The sequence below is a fragment of the Gadus morhua genome, chromosome 13 (assembly GCF_902167405.1).
Source record: "Gadus morhua chromosome 13, gadMor3.0, whole genome shotgun sequence".
NCBI lineage: Eukaryota > Metazoa > Chordata > Actinopteri > Gadiformes > Gadidae > Gadus > Gadus morhua.
The window spans coordinates 489306-506596 of record NC_044060.1 but is presented as its reverse complement, the minus strand read 5'-3'; the positions used below and the strand labels follow the sequence as shown (position 1 = coordinate 506596).

Sequence of the window (17291 nt, the reverse complement as noted above, 5' to 3'; positions counted from 1 at the left end):
ATCATCAAATCGTCATTAAAAGCTAAACGCTGGCCTGTGTGTTTTTGCAGATTCAGGTTAAAGGCGGACAGCTCAGAGCTCCTTTAAAAACTAATCTGGCCCAAAAATAAATCAGCAAAAAGAGAAACCCACATGGATCTGTTCTCCAAGGCCAGCGCGTGGCCCAGCACAGCGGCTTACAGAGCGAGTGTGTGTGTGTGTGTGTGTGTGTGTGTGTGTGTGTGTGTGTGTGTGTGTGTGTGTGTGTGTGTGTGTGTGTGTGTGTGTGTGTGTGTGTGTGTGTGACGTGGTGGGCATCAGAACAAGGAGGTCAGGCCGGGCGGTGGGCGCCGTGCGCTCTCTGGGCCGGGTGATTCGTAGTGACACCGTCCAGCTGGGTGCCATGATGGCTGCTCCATCCCATAATCACCACACACGCACACACCCCCACACACTCTCACACACACACACACACACACACACACACACACACACACACACACACACACACACACAAGCACACAAGCACACACACACACACCCACACACTCTCACACACACACACAAGCACACACACACACACACGCACGCCCGCGCACACACACACGCACACACACTCTCACGCACACACACACACTCACTCACTCTCCCCCACCCTATTGAAGTCCCTTCAGATGTTCAGATCAACGATGAACAGGGAGGGGGAGGGGGGATGTGTGTGTGTGTGTGTGTGTGTGTGTGTGTGTGTGTGTGTGTGTGTGTGTGTGTGTGTGTGTGTGTGTGTGTGCGTGCGTGCGTGCGTGCGTGCGTGCACATGCGTGTGTGTGTGTGTGCACATGCGTGTGTGTGTGCATGTGTGTGTATGTCCATGTGTGTGTGCCTGTGAGTGTGTGCATACGTGTGTGTGTGTGTGTGTATGTGTGTGTGTGTGTGTGTGTGTGTGTGTGTGTGTGTATGCGTGCGTGCGTGCGTGCGTGCACATGTGTGTGTGTGTGTGTGTGTGCACATGCGTGTGTGTGTGCATGTGTGTGTATGTCCATGTGTGTGTGCCTGTGAGTGTGTGCATACATGTGTGTGTGTGTGTGTGTGTGTGTGTGTGTGTGTGTGTGTGTGTGTGTGTGTGTGTGTGTGTGTGTGTGTGTGTGTGTGTGTGTGTGTGTGTGCGTGCGTCCACAGCTGCATTGACCCGTGTCGTCCAGCATGGGTTGGCCGGCGTCTCCCACCGGGGAGGGGATCCGAGTGGTGGACCCATAAAACCTCGGGGGGGGGGGGGTGCGTTTAGGGGTACCCCGCGTTGCCACGTCAACAAAGCCATTAGTGCGATAGAGACTTGAGACGATATGATCGCTGCGAGACGCGCTGTTCAGCGTGATGCTCCGGTGGAAGACAGAGCGCCAGAAATAGACGGAACCGAATCGAATTCATCCGTAGGCCTCTGCTCTCACTCTAATCATGATAGCTGGATGATATAGTGTGATATAATACCAGAACCAATTAAAAAATACCTTAATCTCTCTCTCACTCTTAACAAACACAGGTACACACACTCACTTACACACAAACACACACAAACCCTAATCTTCAATAATAGAAGTGTGTTAACAGCTCCTTGTTTACATGCAGCTGTTGCATTAACATTGCGATTGTAATTGTCAGTGCTGCGTCAAAAAATACAGATGCAATATTTAACAAATACAACAACGATCCTTTTGAGTGTGGCCAGCTATGATACTGATCAGATATCAAATCACAAAACGGGATGACGTCATTAGGCATGGCAAGCGTAATCAATGCCAATAGAGGCAAGTAGTCCTGCATGCATACAGAAATAGATGGTTCACAGCCAAATTACAATGTCTAGTAGAATGCAGGCCTTTGGTGGGCTCTTAATAAAGAGGCCTCCGCCGCTAAACACCGTCTCGGCTCACAGCGGGAGGGCCGAATCCCGGCTCCTGCCATTTGGGTCTCCATGGAAACAGCTAAATACACAAGCAGCAGCAGCAGCAGCACTGTCATCAGTCTCCACTTGCTCCTCGTGTGATGCGCTCGTCCTCGCAGTTCCCTTGAGGGGTATGATACCCAATTAATCACCCTCACCCAAGGGCATCAAGGCTGTCATTGCATTCAATTATTAATACGGTGACAATATCACGTAAAAACCAAAAGATCACGACACATAGGCTATGCAACCAGCCCCATTCATTGAGGCGAGAATACAAGACAGTGACGCCATTCCCCAAATATAAACCTAATAGCCATGATGCGTGAGTGTGATGTAGGCCTAGTCTATAATGACATGGCACAGCATATGACGTCGTGGCCGGTAAACGTTGCTTTAGCGATGTCAACGAGGTCACATGGAAATGCGTTTCCTTTTCCGATCGATCGCTTAGTCACGGTGTGAAATGTGAATAATTTTCCACGTTTTATCATCCATCCGTGCGTCCTTTACACTCTCACCCCCCGTCGGGGTGTATGCGGTCCGAGTGTAAACGACGCACGGCCAGCCTTGGTTGCATACAAATTGAGATCGTTTCGAAACGCTGACAGACCCTCGCCTCTGCAGACGATGTTGGTCTACGGGAGAAAGAAAAATGTCGCTGCTGCTGCTGACCCAGCCGCAGCCTTTTTGCGAATCCAACCTTGACATATGAGTGCGTGAGTGTGCATGTGCGTGCGTGTGCGGTTCAGGTCCACGATGATCCATACCTGATCTGTGTTCCCCCAAGCGCACCTCAGTGATGTTGCTCGGGTCACTTTGAGATCTCCCCCGCTGCAGCACGCAATCTTCCTCCATCCCGTCCGATGAAGCCATGGTGAGGATGATGATGGTGCGAGAGCGTAAAAAAATAGATCTAAAGTAGCCTATACTTTGGTAAGAAACGGATCAGGCCCGAGCACATGGATGCGTTGCCAAATAATTCTAGCGACGTCTGCAGACCAAGGTCACGAGCATCAAGTGGTGATGGAAAGGGAACGAGGGAGGACCGCTGCTGCTGCAGCTCCCGCTGCCCCAAAAACATAAGAAACACTCCTTGGGAAATCCATTACGCGCGCGCGATGTGCAATCGGTGTGTGTGTGTGCCTGGGAAGGCAGAGCGTGCTCCTAGTCCTGATGACGCGGTGGATGTGGGGCACTCGGCTACAGGTTTCGGCCAGTTTCGTTACAGTAGCATGCCGAGGCGAAGATTCATTACTCTTCTTCGTCTGGGTTGGAGCGTCTCAGAATAACGTTAATAAGCATCCGATAAAAGAGAATAAAATGCAGGTTTGGGGCTGTTATGTTCCAAGACAGAGGAGGCACATGATGGAAATACCCTCTGTATTTATCCACGTATTATATATAGATGAAAATATTTGACATAAAAAGGTTGTCAAATTAGAATTAACAAGGTTTTGGTACAAGAAGATATTCCTATTTTGTGGCTGTAATTTTTAGAAATTAGCGTACCATGATTCACATGCACACCTTGTTATGTTCGAAACACCACCGATTATACATTTCTGAAGATGGAGTTTTAACAGAAGATAGCTGAGATGTGCAGCAATGAAATGCCTTAAAGGTAAAATATGATGCACACTCCATGGAAGATATCCTGCTGCTTCCCATAATAACATACCACTGGCCCCTGTGGTTCATGTCACTAACTGTAACGGCCTTCTTCTCACTGTCTCCGTCTTGAAAACAGTGAGACCTGAGAGGCGCCACATTCATCTCTTCAGGACATGAGCAGCACTGACAGCTCGAGGTCTCACGGTTGCCTTGGTTACAGAGCCCCCCCCCCCCCCCCCCCCCCCCCCCCCCCCCCCCCCCCCCCCCCCTCAGTGACGCTGGTGTGGCCCTGCAGGAAGCTGCAGCCTCTGCATGTTACATTCAGAAACCCACTCCCACACCAAAGGGCAGCTACGTACGTTGGTCAACTGTGGAAAACGTCAGCATAAACGGATCTAAACACGCTTTTCTATAGGCCTGCATCCAAGTCACGTTACCGTCACTCAGTGGGAAATTAAATAGTTTGATAGATACTGCATTAATATGGGTTTTGATCACATTTCTAACAAGAGCGTATTTTGTTCAGTGATTGTATATGTTAAGTCAATAAAAAGTCATCAAAATAATCAAAATGACAAACACATTTCAAACAGGTGGAGCAATGAGCTACATTTTTATTCAGAATATTGGATTTTCAACTTAGAATGTCAGCCATCTTTTTAACCCTTCAGACAGAACCTTTTGTCAGGTAACGTGGACGCAGGCCTGTAGAAATGATTTTGCCCAAAATGAGGTCGGCATGACACATTATTGGTGCTGTTCTTGTGAAACCTCGTTCTCCAATGTCCTAGTTATCCTGTATTGGTTTGATACTGGAATGGTTACGGTGGTAGATTAATGGCCTGTGTGGGTCGGTCGGTACCTAAATGAATACTGGAATTGTGTAGTTTATATGGAAGTTGTATCATATATTAACTATTATGTGAATAATATGCATGAAATATATGCAATGTATTAAAATGTTTAGCTTGACAATAGCCAAGGCAAATTACAGAATCAAATATCTTAAGTCACAATGTAGGATTTACATTTATAAAAGACATTTGGTACAACAATATTTATTTGTCAGTAATAGCACAGTAAAATATTTTCCCAATGAATCATTTCAAAATGTCAAAACAATTCAGCAAGCAAGTGAAGAGGCATGTGCAAAAACCCTTCCTCCCTAACCAGCTCTGTCCCTGACTCTAAACCCTGACTCTCAACCCTAACACTGAACCCTCTGAGGGCAAGAAGACACTCCTTCAGAGTGCTGGTTCGAACCATGGAGAAGCAAGAGGAACGGAAGGGAGTAGAGAGGACAGTGAAGTAGTGAGGTTAGTTAGTGACAGACATGAGGGAAAGGAGTGTAGAAGTACACGGGTACATGTGGGGTCAAGGTTATTCAGACTGGAGTTAATTGATCCATCAGCCTCAGACTGCTGAAGCTCAGAAGTTCTTCTTGAGGATGAGGGGAGAGGAACAAACAGGATCAGGTTGGGTTCAGATCAGGTGTGGGTCCTGGACCAAACCGGATTTCACCAGCGTCCTACAACAATGGATGACATGGATTATGTTCATTATTCAAAATGATACAACATTATTTGAACCAAATGGACGCCATTAAGGAGCAGGTGGGCTTTTGGCGCCTTGCACCAATGTATTCTGAAGCCTTGAATACATTGAGTTGAACAGGGAGTTGAACACCCAATCCTGTACCCCATACGAGTCCACCATTCAGTTAATGCAAACTTACAAGGACTACTTGCTAGTAGAGTCATGGTCGATCTCCGGAGTCAGAGCTCCTCCATCAGCTCTCTTCTGCCACGGAGTCCTGGTCTGTAACAAACACAGCGGAAGCTTGGCTCTAAAGTCTGGTAACAAATAGCTGCCATCTGCAATAACGTCCGGAAACAGCATCAGTTTGCTCTGTAAACGGCCACTATCAGTTTATGCAACTTTACATGGAATACTTGTTGGTTGATACATAGTTTTCCTCAGGATTCACCTACCAGAGGTATGGCTTCTCCATCAGTTGTCCAGATTCCCGGTCTGGTTACAGACCTAGTTGGGCACTAATGTAAGTTAACCAAACACAGTAGTAGTTTGGCTCTAAAGTCTTGTACAAAGTAACAGTGATAGTTTGACTGGCCTGGTAACAAACAGTAGTTTGGCTCTAATGGCATGAAACAAAGTAGCAGCTTTAGTTTGTCTAGTAACCAATCACATTAGCATTTCTTAACTTGCAGTGAAGCGTTTGTCCTGTACAAGTTCTACATTGACTTTATGCAAACTGACTAGGACTACCTGTAGACAGAGTCCTGGTCTTCCTCCAGACTCACAGCTCCTCAGCCACGGAGTCCTGGTCTGTAACAAACACGGCGGAGGTCTGGCTACAACATTTGATTAAACATGTCGTTTGGCATAACTTCTAGTAACAGCAGTAGTTTGCCCTTTAAGGCCACCCTGTTATGCAATTCCTACATGGAATACTTGCTGGTAGAGTCATGGTCTTCCTCCAGATCTACGGCTCCCCACCAGCTGTCCTCTGGTCCAGCTCATGTCCTGGTAACAAAAACACAGCCGTAGTTGGTCTCTTTACATGGCAAAGTAACGGCTGCAGTTGGTCTGCTCTGGTGATGTAAACCCTAGTAGTTCATCCGTCAAACGCAGTGGTAGTTTGCCATAAATCCTAGCAGCAGTAGTTTTCCCTTTTTCACTATGTTCAGTTGATGCAAACTTACGAGGAATCCTTGTTGGTGGAGTCCTTGTTGGTGGAGTCCTGGCTGTCCTCAGGAGTCCCAGCTCCTCCACGCCACAGAGTCCTGGCCTGCAGCAAATGGCAGTAAAAACAGATGTAGTCTAGTATAGTAACAAACCGTGGTAGTTTATGGTAGTAGTGAGAGTGATAATCACGTTAGAGTCAGGCTCCATCTGCCCCACGATGGACCGCCTCCACCAGGCAGGACCTCCTCCAGCACAACTCCTCCGTCAGCCAGGAATCCCAGGTGTAGCTGCCACGCTCCACACCTTCTGCATCTGAGGTTCCTTTGGAAAATGGTAGCCAATATTTCAACAAAGTCTACAAACTGACGTTTTCAGCCATACAGCAACTATGTCATAGCAGCATTAGTAACAAGTGGCTCATATGACCCATACATAACCCCAGTATGAATGACCTCATATCACAGCTTGGGCACAGGATTAAATCAGAAGATGATAAAAGCCCTTCTACAATAACTAGCCACCAGACCTAAAAATAACCTCAGGGTTTAAAGAGTTTCAGATGAGCTTAGTGATGTTACCCTCTGGTCCGATCCCGTGTGTCATTTCTCTGGTCTCCAGCTTCGGTTCCTGGTCCAACCTGGTCCTTCCAGCCTCAGCCTCTGGTCCACGCCTCCGGGGGTCCAGTCGGCCTCCGGGGGTCCAGTCGGCCTCCGGGGGGGGGTCCAGTCCGCCTCCGGGGGGGGGTCCAGTCCGCCTCCGGGGGGGGGTCCAGTCCGCCTCCGGGGGGGGGTCCAGTCCGCCTCCGGGGGGGGGTCCAGTCCGCCTCCGGGGGGGGGTCCAGTCCGCCTCCGGGGGGGGGTCCAGTCCGCCTCCGAGGGGGGGGGGGTCCGGTCGGACCACATAAAGCTCCTCAGCCACGGAGTCCTGGTCTGTAACAAACACGGCGGAGGTCTGGCTACAACATTTGATTAAACATGTCGTTTGGCATAACTTCTAGTAACAGCAGTAGTTTGCCCTTTAAGGCCACCCTGTTATGTAATTCCTACATGGAATACTTGCTGGTAGAGTCATGGTCTTCCTCCAGATCTACGGCTCCCCACCAGCTGTCCTCTGGTCCAGCTCATGTCCTGGTAACAAAAACACAGCCGTAGTTGGTCTCTTTACATGGCAAAGTAACGGCTGCAGTTGGTCTGCTCTGGTGATGTAAACCCTAGTAGTTCATCCGTCAAACGCAGTGGTAGTTTGCCATAAATCCTAGCAGCAGTAGTTTTCCCTTTTTCACTATGTTCAGTTGATGCAAACTTACGAGGAATCCTTGTTGGTGGAGTCCTTGTTGGTGGAGTCCTGGCTGTCCTCAGGAGTCCCAGCTCCTCCACGCCACAGAGTCCTGGCCTGCAGCAAATGGCAGTAAAAACAGATGTAGTCTAGTATAGTAACAAACCGTGGTAGTTTATGGTAGTAGTGAGAGTGATAATCACGTTAGAGTCAGGCTCCATCTGCCCCACGATGGACCGCCTCCACCAGGCAGGACCTCCTCCAGCACAACTCCTCCGTCAGCCAGGAATCCCAGGTGTAGCTGCCACACTCCACACCTTCTGCATCTGAGGTTCCTTTGGAAAATGGTAGCCAATATTTCAACAAAGTCTACAAACTGACGTTTTCAGCCATACAGCAACTATGTCATAGCAGCATTAGTAACAAGTGGCTCATATGACCCATACATAACCCCAGTATGAATGACCTCATATCACAGCTTTGGCACAGGATTAAATCAGAAGATGATAAAAGCCCTTCTACAATAACTAGCCACCAGACCTAAAAATAACCTCAGGGTTTAAAGAGTTTCAGATGAGCTTAGTGATGTTACCCTCTGGTCCGATCCCGTGTGGCATTTCTCTGGTCTCCAGCTTCGGTTCCTGGTCCAACCTGGTCCTTCCAGCCTCAGCCTCTGGTCCACGCCTCCGGGGGTCCAGTCGGCCTCCGGGGGTCCAGTCGGCCTCCGGGGGGGTCCAGTCCGCCTCCGGGGGGGGGTCCAGTCCGCCTCCGGGGGGGGGTCCAGTCCGCCTCCGGGGGGGGGTCCAGTCCGCCTCCGGGGGGGGGTCCAGTCCGCCTCCGGGGGGGGGTCCAGTCCGCCTCCGGGGGGGGGGTCCAGTCCGCCTCCGAGGGGGGGGGGGTCCGGTCGGACCACATAAAGCTCCTCAGCCACGGAGTCCTGGTCTGTAACAAACACGGCGGAGGTCTGGCTACAACATTTGATTAAACATGTCGTTTGGCATAACTTCTAGTAACAGCAGTAGTTTGCCCTTTAAGCCCACCCTGTTATGTAATTCCTACATGGAATACTTGCTGGTAGAGTCATGGTCTTCCTCCAGATCTACGGCTCCCCACCAGCTGTCCTCTGGTCCAGCTCATGTCCTGGTAACAAAAACACAGCCGTAGCTGGTCTCTTTACATGGCAAAGTAACGGCTGCAGTTGGTCTGCTCTGGTGATGTAAACCCTAGTAGTTCATCCGTCAAACGCAGTGGTAGTTTGCCATAAATCCTAGCAGCAGTAGTTTTCCCTTTGCAAGTCCACTATGTTCAGTTGATGCAAACTTACGAGGAATCCTTGTTGGTGGAGTTCTGGCTGTCCTCAGGAGTCCCAGCTCCTCCACGCCACAGAGTACTGGCCTGCAGCAAATGGCAGTAAAACAGATGTAGTCTAGTAACAAACTGTGGTAGTTTATGGTAGTGTTGAAAGTGATAATCACGCTAGAGTCAGGCTCCATCTGCCCCACGATGGACCGCCTCCACCAGGCAGGACCTCCTCCAGCACGACGACTCCGTCAGCCAGGAATCCCAGGTGTAGCTGCCACACTCCACACCTTCTGCATCTGAGGTTCCTTTGGAAAATGGTAGCCAGTATTTCAACAAAGTCTACAAACTGACGTTTTCAGCCATACAGCAACTATGTCATAGCAGCATTAGTAACAAGTGGCTCATATGACCCATACATAACCCCAGTATGAATGACCTCATATCACAGCTTGGGCACAGGATTAAATCAGAAGATGATAAAAGCCCTTCTACAATAACTAGCCACCAGACCTAAAAATAACCTCAGGGTTTAAAGAGTTTCAGATGAGCTTAGTGATGTTACCCTCTGGTCCGATCCCGTGTGGCATTTCTCTGGTCTCCAGCTTTGGTTCCTGGTCCATCCTGATCCTTCCAGCCTCAGCCTCTGGTCCACGCCTCCGGGGGTCCAGTCGGCCTCCGGGGCTCCAGTCGGCCTCCGGGGGGGGGCTCCAGTCCGCCTCTGGGGGGGGCTCCAGTCCGCCTCCGGGGGGGGCTCCAGTCCGCCTCCGGGGGGGGGGGGGGGTCCGGTCGGACCACACACAGCTCCTCAGCCACGGAGTCCTGGTCTGTAACAAACACGGCGGAGGTATGGCTACAACATTTGATTAAACATGTCGTTTGGCATAACTTCTAGTAACAGCAGTAGTTTGCCCTTTAAGGCCACCCTGTTATGTAATTCCTACATGGAATACTTGCTGGTAGAGTCATGGTCTTCCTCCAGATCTACGGCTCCCCACCAGCTGTCCTCTGGTCCAGCTCATGTCCTGGTAACAAAAACACAGCCGTAGCTGGTCTCTTTACATGGCAAAGTAACAGCTGCAGTTGGTCTGCTCTGGGGATGTAAACCCTAGTAGTTCATCCGTCAAACGCAGTGGTAGTTTGCCATAAATCCTAGCAGCAGTAGTTTTCCCTTTGCAAGTCCACTATGTTCAGTTGATGCAAACTTACGAGGAATCCTTGTTGGTGGAGCCTGGCTGTCCTCAGGAGTCCCAGCTCCTACACACCACAGAGTCCTGGCCTGCAGCAAATGGCAGTCGAAACAGATGTAGTCTAGTATAGTAACAAACCGTGGTCATTTATTGTAGAAGTATTCTACTAGAAGTAGTAGTGAGAGTGATAATCACGTTAGAGTCAGGCTCCATCTGCCCCACGATGGACCGCCTCCACCAGGCAGGACCTCCTCCAGCACGACTCCTCCGTCAGCCAGGAATCCCAGGTGTAGCTGCCACACTCCACACCTTCTGCATCTGAGGTTCCTTTGGAAAATGGTAGCCAGTATTTCAACAAAGTCTACAAACTGACGTTTTCAGCCATACAGCAACTATGTCATAGCAGCATTAGTAACAAGTGGCTCATATGACCCATACATAACCCCAGTATGACTGACCTCATATCACAGCTTTGGCACAGGATTAAATCAGAAGATGATAAAAGCCCTTCTACAATAACTAGCCACCAGACCTAAAAATAACCTCAGGGTTTAAAGAGTTTCAGATGAGCTTAGTGATGTTACCCTCTGGTCCGATCCCGTGTGGCATTTCTCTGGTCTCCAGCTTTGGTTCCTGGTCCATCCTGGTCCTTCCAGCCTCAGCCTCTGGTCCACGCCTCCGGGGGTCCAGTCGGCCTCCGAGGGTCCAGTCGGCCTCCGGGGGGGTCCAGTCCGGGGGGGCTCCAGTCGGCCTCCGTGGGGGGGGGGTCCGGTCTCCAGTCGGCGGGGTCCGGTCGGCCTCCAGTCGGCGGGGTCCGGTCGGCCTCCAGTCGGCGGGGTCCGGTCGGCCTCCAGTCGGGGGGGGGGTCCGGTCGGCCTCCGGGGGGGGGTCCGGTCGGCCTCCAGTCGGGGGGGGGGGGGTCCGGTCGGCCTCCGGGGGGGGTCCGGTCGGCCTCCGGGGGGGTCCGGTCGGCCTCGGGGGGGGGGGGTCCAGTCCGCCACCGTCTACCCCGTTGCCGCATCCAGAGGCCCCTGAACTAATCAGACAGCCTCTTATAAAACACAAATTAAATGTCCATTAGTTAAAGACAGTCGCACACCCACACGGCCGTTGCATATTTCAGCTACTGGTTTATATTAGCATTTACCCAACAATAAACTAATTTTACTAACTAATTTTTACTAACAAATTTTAATATAACAGTTATGTATAGTTATGTATATATATGTATGTATTCATTTCTTTAATTAATTTAACTATTATTTTAAAACTAAAGCCTAGAAAATGTTGCAGACACAAGACCGACTGTCACAAGTGGCATCCTGTTATGGGAATGAAGAGAGCAGTCAACTAGTCTAAAGAAAAGCGTCAGCCCTCGAAACCAACCTGAACATACATGACCCTCCTGCAGCGGAGCTCTGACCTTCTGTGGAGGACTCCGACAGGGTGAAGGTACGGCTCTGGGGAGGAGGCAGACACCGTGAGACAAACTACACGTTACCATTTACCGTGTACGGTTATAAAGTTCTCCTACTGCAACATGTGGGACACAGCCATTATTTTAGCGGTTGGATACTATCCAGTTCATAACCCATCACAAAAGGGTAATAATCTAACGTCATGCGATTTGGTAGGGTTTAACTTCTGTGACAATTAATGGACCAGATATTTAGAATGTACCAAAGCTGTTAAAGTATCAAAGAACACTAAGCAGTATCAATATTAAAAATTCAATAGTAAAATTATACTTAACCATATTAAGGTGCTGGGTTATATGGAAGCCATGCCATAAAGTGCCTAAAAGTGATGAAATCTTCATTGACGGTTAGAAATGCGCCCGCAAGTACGACGCAGATTTGTACGCAGCGAGAGTCCGTCAACGTGGAGCGCAATTATTGAAAAAAATTGGTAGAATTTGAGAAATGAAAAACATAGACGCCAGTATGTATTTTGAACGGGAAATCTAAAGTCTCTTAAGATTGGTCAGAAATTGAATTGTTTTTTTCCCAATGGTGACGAGGTAATGCAAACGTCAATCCTTAACATACTGCCAGATGCCCTTTCAGGTGACTTAAATCAATCCAACTAACCGCCAAGTGTGTTCTTAAGGTTTTCAATACTACAATGTTCAATGCCAACCATTTTGAAACTAAATTAACGGACTACACTCAGAACCTTCCCGGCGGGAAGGAAACCCGTCCGACTGGAATCCGAACATTCCAGCCGGAACCAACCCAGCAGTAAGGAACGTAACCAGCGCCTCACCTTGAGCTGAGCGGAGGACGATCCTGAAGTCCAGCGATGATCTTCTCACATAAATACAGCCAACAGACTTACCTTAAGGCGATCTGTTTGTTGCTGTTGGTTATAACTACTATTCAGTGTTACCTCTAAATTGCTAAGCACCCAGTGTGTACAAGTTATAACACTAAAAACAATACGAAGCACACAGAACTACCTTGTATGTCCCACAACACATTTAACCCTCAAAGGCTTGCTTAAAAACGAGGAAATCCGTTAATGCAAAACTGACTACATTTGACCATACAACATCTTATCTTGATAATTCTGGGTACAAACCCTACAGATACAACCAAAATGTCTAGCTCAGAGAGCCATCCACAACCCTGCAAACGCTACCCTGAACTAACCGCATCAACAATTGCGAATCATTTCGAAGAAATCTGAGGTTAAGTGAGACGTGTGCATTTGAGATAAGGGACTGCACATAATTAAATCAACTCCTGAACTCCCATTTAACAATCATGATTTTAAGATCTACAGACTTAACATGACATTGTTTTCTAATCCCCGTTATCTGCTCCCCAGTTACTCAAAGACTATGCACCTCCATCGCTATAGTGTTGCCCTACTAATGGAGGTGTGGTTTGAGTAAGCAGAGATTCATTCTAGGATACAATGCCGTCTGAAGTATACAATTCTGTAGACACGCCCCACTGGAGAAACCAAAGTTTGCGAAGCCGCAAGGACATCAGTTACATAAAGTGGAATATCCTTCAAGATGGCGACAGGGATTCTAAAAGGAAGAAACGCCAAGAGAAAGATGCGTGTGTTTTTCCTCTCAGCCAGTAGAATACAACTAAGGTTCTCCATCAGAGAACCATGGAACCCACTGCAACGTTCCCCTCTATACATCTTGAAGCCCCACTGAAGGTTTCCAAACATCCTCAGCTGAAGAGCACAACTACAGCTTGAGGCAGACCCGAGTTAGGATAGTTCAAAGATCGTTTCAGATTCACACAACCCATCTCCCAGGTTCACCTAGCCAGGAAACAAAATATATTTCAGTCAGAGAAGATGTGCATCTGAAAGCAATACGACACAAGACACGGTCCACAGGGCTTGCCGGCCATCCAGCAGGTAGGAAGAGGCACCTCACTACAGCTCTGAAGGTCATCTGGAATATCCATTTAGGTCGATTTCCAACTTCAGACTCTTCTTGTGGAATCCATTTGGTATATTTCCTCCATTGTTCCTTATTGGTGTAGTTCTAATTTGTAGTCAGTGATCCAAACCAGCCTTTCGCATCCTTTCTTTACACTTGATTCCAATCCAACTCCCGTCTTCCTGTCCAGTGTGTTGGGATATCATTGCGGAGCATCGTTCCAGGCTCTTCACGTCGGCCAAGTCCTTAAGCAAACCAGGTGCTCATCCATCCATTTAGATTAGGTTGACGGTTCCAATACCCCATGTCACTCAGATGGACGGACACCAGGTTGAACCCAGGACACATGTAGAATCCCATGCCAGGTCGTACCCTGGACACACGCGTTGAACTCCAATACCAGATCGAACCAAGGACACGCACGTTGAACTCCAATACCAGATCGAACCACGGACACGCACGTTGAACTCCAATACCAGATCGAACCAAGGACACGCACGTTGAACTCCAATACCAGATCGAACCAAGGACACGCACGTTGAACTCCAATACCAGATCGAACCAAGGACACGCACGTTGAACTCCAATACCAGATCGAACCAAGGACACGCACGTAGAACTCCAATACCAGATCGAACCAAGGACACGCACGTTGAACTCCAATACCAGATCGAACCAAGGACACGCACGTTGAACTCCAATACCAGATCGAACCAAGGACATGCGCGTTGAACTCCAATACCAGATCGAATCAAGGACACAAACGTAGAACTCCAATACCAGATCGAATCAAGGACAAACGTAGAACTCCAATACCAGAGCAAACCCAGGAGAACGCCAACACCAGAGCGAACCCAGGACACATGTAGAACCCAGGTCACACACTTATACAGAACTCCAATACCAGAGCGAACCCTTGTCATGCTGACAAATGAACCATTTCCATCTCATGTCAAACCCGGACGCCACAGAGCAATACAATGTCAAACACTCTTGTAGAATATCTCCATCCTCAGTAGGCTGACTGGACTGGACCAAATAGAAGCTTTCTGTGTACAGTGTTTTGTACACTCCAACCCTCAAGATGGAAGGCCAGCTGGACCTGGAAGATGGCTCTGGTGAAATGAGAAACCATCTTGGAATGGCCCCCAACTGTGACCATTTCTGAACTGGAGTTGTGCTCTGACAGCTGTGGAGGCAGAGAAAGAGTCGCTGAGGCTTCACAATACATGGAGGAGAATGTTGAAATGAGCTCTATGGTTCTCTGGTGCAAGAACGAAGTAGTGTTCCAGTCGTTGAGATGAGGAGCACTCACATCTCCCCAAAGTGTTTCTCCTTTGGGAATCCCTGTCCCCATCTTAAAGGATATTCTAGTCCATGAAACGCACATCAAAACGGATTCTCAAACCCTTGGTTTCTCCTGAGTGGTCGTGTCTACAGACCAGTAGACTTCAGACAGACCTGTATCCCATCATGCACCTCTGCTCACTCAGATACGCCCTTATCGGTAAAGCGACACTCATGTGATGAAGATGAAGAGCTCAGGAGAGTAGCAGGAAAGAAGACTAAAGAAATCAGCAACCAACCCTGAAGTATGTTTTGGTTGTACCCACAGAATTCTCTATTACGCTTTACAACACTTCTAACCTGTACTTGAAACCATTAGTACCAACTCAAACGCTTAAGTAGCTCATGCACCAATAAAACATCCACACTACTCAAAGCAATGTTCACTAAACAGGTTAACCCAAAATACATTGCAGTGCCCAATAATAATAAGGAAACCAATGACTTACAGTTCGCAGTTTCTTCTTCATGATTCAATTGGGATACTCACAGAACTGGAGTTTCATCTCCAGGATAGAACTTGAGAGCAAGAAGCAGATTCACACTTCATTATAATTTTTATTTATAAATTATTGTCCCCACATTTGGGCACAGAGTTGGCAGCGGTTTAAAATTAAGGGCTTTGAGGATCGTGTAAATAGTATATAAGGTTCAAGATAATTCAGCTTTTTAATAAAAGTTATACTTTTTCTTTGACTAGAGTGAGTTACTTTTAATTAATTGGACAAGTTTGAATGTATGGACACTCAAATGTTACGTTCATTTAGAAAGGACATTTCAATTGATAGTTAAAACAACCAGAATCCCAGATTTCCATCCCACATCATCATTTAATAGGATATATTCCACATACAAGTCAATGCAATGGTGCCGCCTCTAGACCCTCACGCATTGCGGAGCTGCAATGTCTACTATTTGATTGACAATCGTTTTAAAGTTCAGCGTCAAGCTTTCTAGTTAAATGTACAGCGATGCTTGATTTCAATCAGAAAGGGCTACAAGAGATGGTTTCTGGCCGACGGTCTACCGCGGCAGGTCAGACTCGGGCTGTACATTTCATTCAGGTACATTTCTACTTACATCAGCTCCATATGAAATGCTCCGTTTTACTTCAAAAAGTCTTTGTAACCTGTGAAACGGAGAACAAGATGAATTAGTCACAACACAATTAAAATGACCCACGACCTGGCTTTATAAACACAATCATATCAGCCTACCTTGTCTGGGAGACATAACGCTGCCAAACAGTGGTGGACAACAACGTGCTGTCCGGTTCCATGTGAGCAGAACCCAACCAGACGCAACAAATTAACTAATTAGCGTGCCCATAGCGCGCGAGCTGCGACAGGTGAGCTAATTAGCAAAACCCAAACCAGGTTCGGCGCCCTCTGGTGGCCTTGGTAGCGGCGAATACATTTCAGCTCGTTGTTTAATCTTACATTACATCCTTAAATTAAATTAAACTAAAATAATAAGTGTGATTTCACTGATTTAGATTAAGCCTCAATGGTGGAACAGTGCACCGTGATGACCTTTTTGCAGAGCTAATCTCTGTTCACGGCCATGTATACTGTGGCTGTGCTTTGAAACGTGATGGCTGTTTCAGTTGTCACTGGTTGCCAATTAAAAAATGGTGTATGCAACAAGCGGGTGGAAGAGTTATACAATTCATTCTTATGGATTTCTACAAACTTGATGTTTTTCTTACATATGTGTCGTTTTAGAGCCACCTGGCGGCTCAATATCGCAACTGCGCAGCTAGTGTTCCTCTTGGTGACAATCATTGTTTACTACATCAAGTTTCAGACCCACTGTTGACACCGTTTGTGTGTCGGATAATTTTGTACCAGAATAAAGAGAACTGGAGTGAAAGTAAATACTGTGTATCTGTACCCTCCTTCTGTGGACATCCACATGGTTTAAGAATGGTTTAAGATAATATCAGTAGTTTGAATTGAAGGCAGTCGATCGCGAATGCTTCCTTTGCATAACATGAATTTATCAGTATCACAAATGAATCAGCATTATACTTACAATGTCATATAATAATATATCTATTGAACAAATGAAATATTTTCAAAGCCTAACATCATGAGACACATGGCCCTCGGTGTTTGGAGCAGCCACAGAGAGAGGAGCAGTGGCAGCTCTCTCTTCATCTCCTGGCGCTACTGAGGACGTGAGACAAAACTAACATCAAGTAGCCTGTGTTATTATGTATTATAAGCAGGTTAAAAGGCTAATATAAATCCTGGATTCTACGTGCTGGTAGGGTCTTTCCTTCAGCAGACAGTGAGCTAGACGATTTGGTAGAGGAGGTTGGAGGTGAAGAGAGTGAGGGAAATTAAGTTGCTCTATGGGTAAGGAGAAGGATGTGGCATCTAAACATATAATACCTGCGTCAAGTCATCTTAATTAAGCTCCTATATTACTTCCTGTTGATTTATCATTTATATAAAATGGAAATATATTTCTGAAGTTTTGTCATTCAAATTTTAGATAGAAAACCTTTCACTATAGATTTGCAATTGGGCAT

At 47.5% G+C, this 17291-nt stretch overlaps 1 protein-coding gene and 3 long non-coding RNA genes across 4 annotated transcripts in view; all 4 read right to left on the bottom strand.

Moving 5' to 3' along the window:
• The window catches only part of phactr3b (phosphatase and actin regulator 3b), a 43844-nt gene extending 40775 nt beyond the window's left edge, over positions 1 to 3069 (bottom strand). The window contains exon 1 of the mRNA XM_030375367.1: positions 2689 to 3069. Within this exon, the coding sequence (XP_030231227.1) occupies positions 2689 to 2794 (106 nt within the window). The 5' untranslated portion in view covers positions 2795 to 3069. The remainder of the gene's footprint in view (positions 1 to 2688) is intronic.
• A 1046-nt stretch (positions 3070 to 4115) lies between these two features.
• Positions 4116 to 6530, bottom strand: LOC115557366 (uncharacterized). The gene is made up of 7 exons (XR_003979178.1): positions 6428 to 6530; positions 6256 to 6341; positions 5996 to 6076; positions 5819 to 5878; positions 5524 to 5575; positions 5268 to 5350; positions 4116 to 5060 (listed from the first exon to the last, which is right to left on the bottom strand). It is a non-coding gene; the product is annotated as an uncharacterized LOC115557366 (long non-coding RNA).
• A 544-nt stretch (positions 6531 to 7074) lies between these two features.
• Positions 7075 to 8255, bottom strand: LOC115557365 (uncharacterized). Its single transcript, XR_003979177.1, has 5 exons — positions 8106 to 8255; positions 7717 to 7848; positions 7545 to 7630; positions 7285 to 7365; positions 7075 to 7167 (listed from the first exon to the last, which is right to left on the bottom strand). It is a non-coding gene; the product is annotated as an uncharacterized LOC115557365 (long non-coding RNA).
• Positions 8256 to 8384: 129 nt separating this feature from the next.
• On the bottom strand, positions 8385 to 10724 carry LOC115557740 (uncharacterized). Its single transcript, XR_003979238.1, has 9 exons — positions 10587 to 10724; positions 10198 to 10329; positions 10022 to 10091; positions 9757 to 9837; positions 9378 to 9639; positions 8989 to 9120; positions 8838 to 8908; positions 8573 to 8653; positions 8385 to 8455 (listed from the first exon to the last, which is right to left on the bottom strand). It is a non-coding gene; the product is annotated as an uncharacterized LOC115557740 (long non-coding RNA).
• Between the last annotated feature and the right edge of the window lie 6567 nt (positions 10725 to 17291).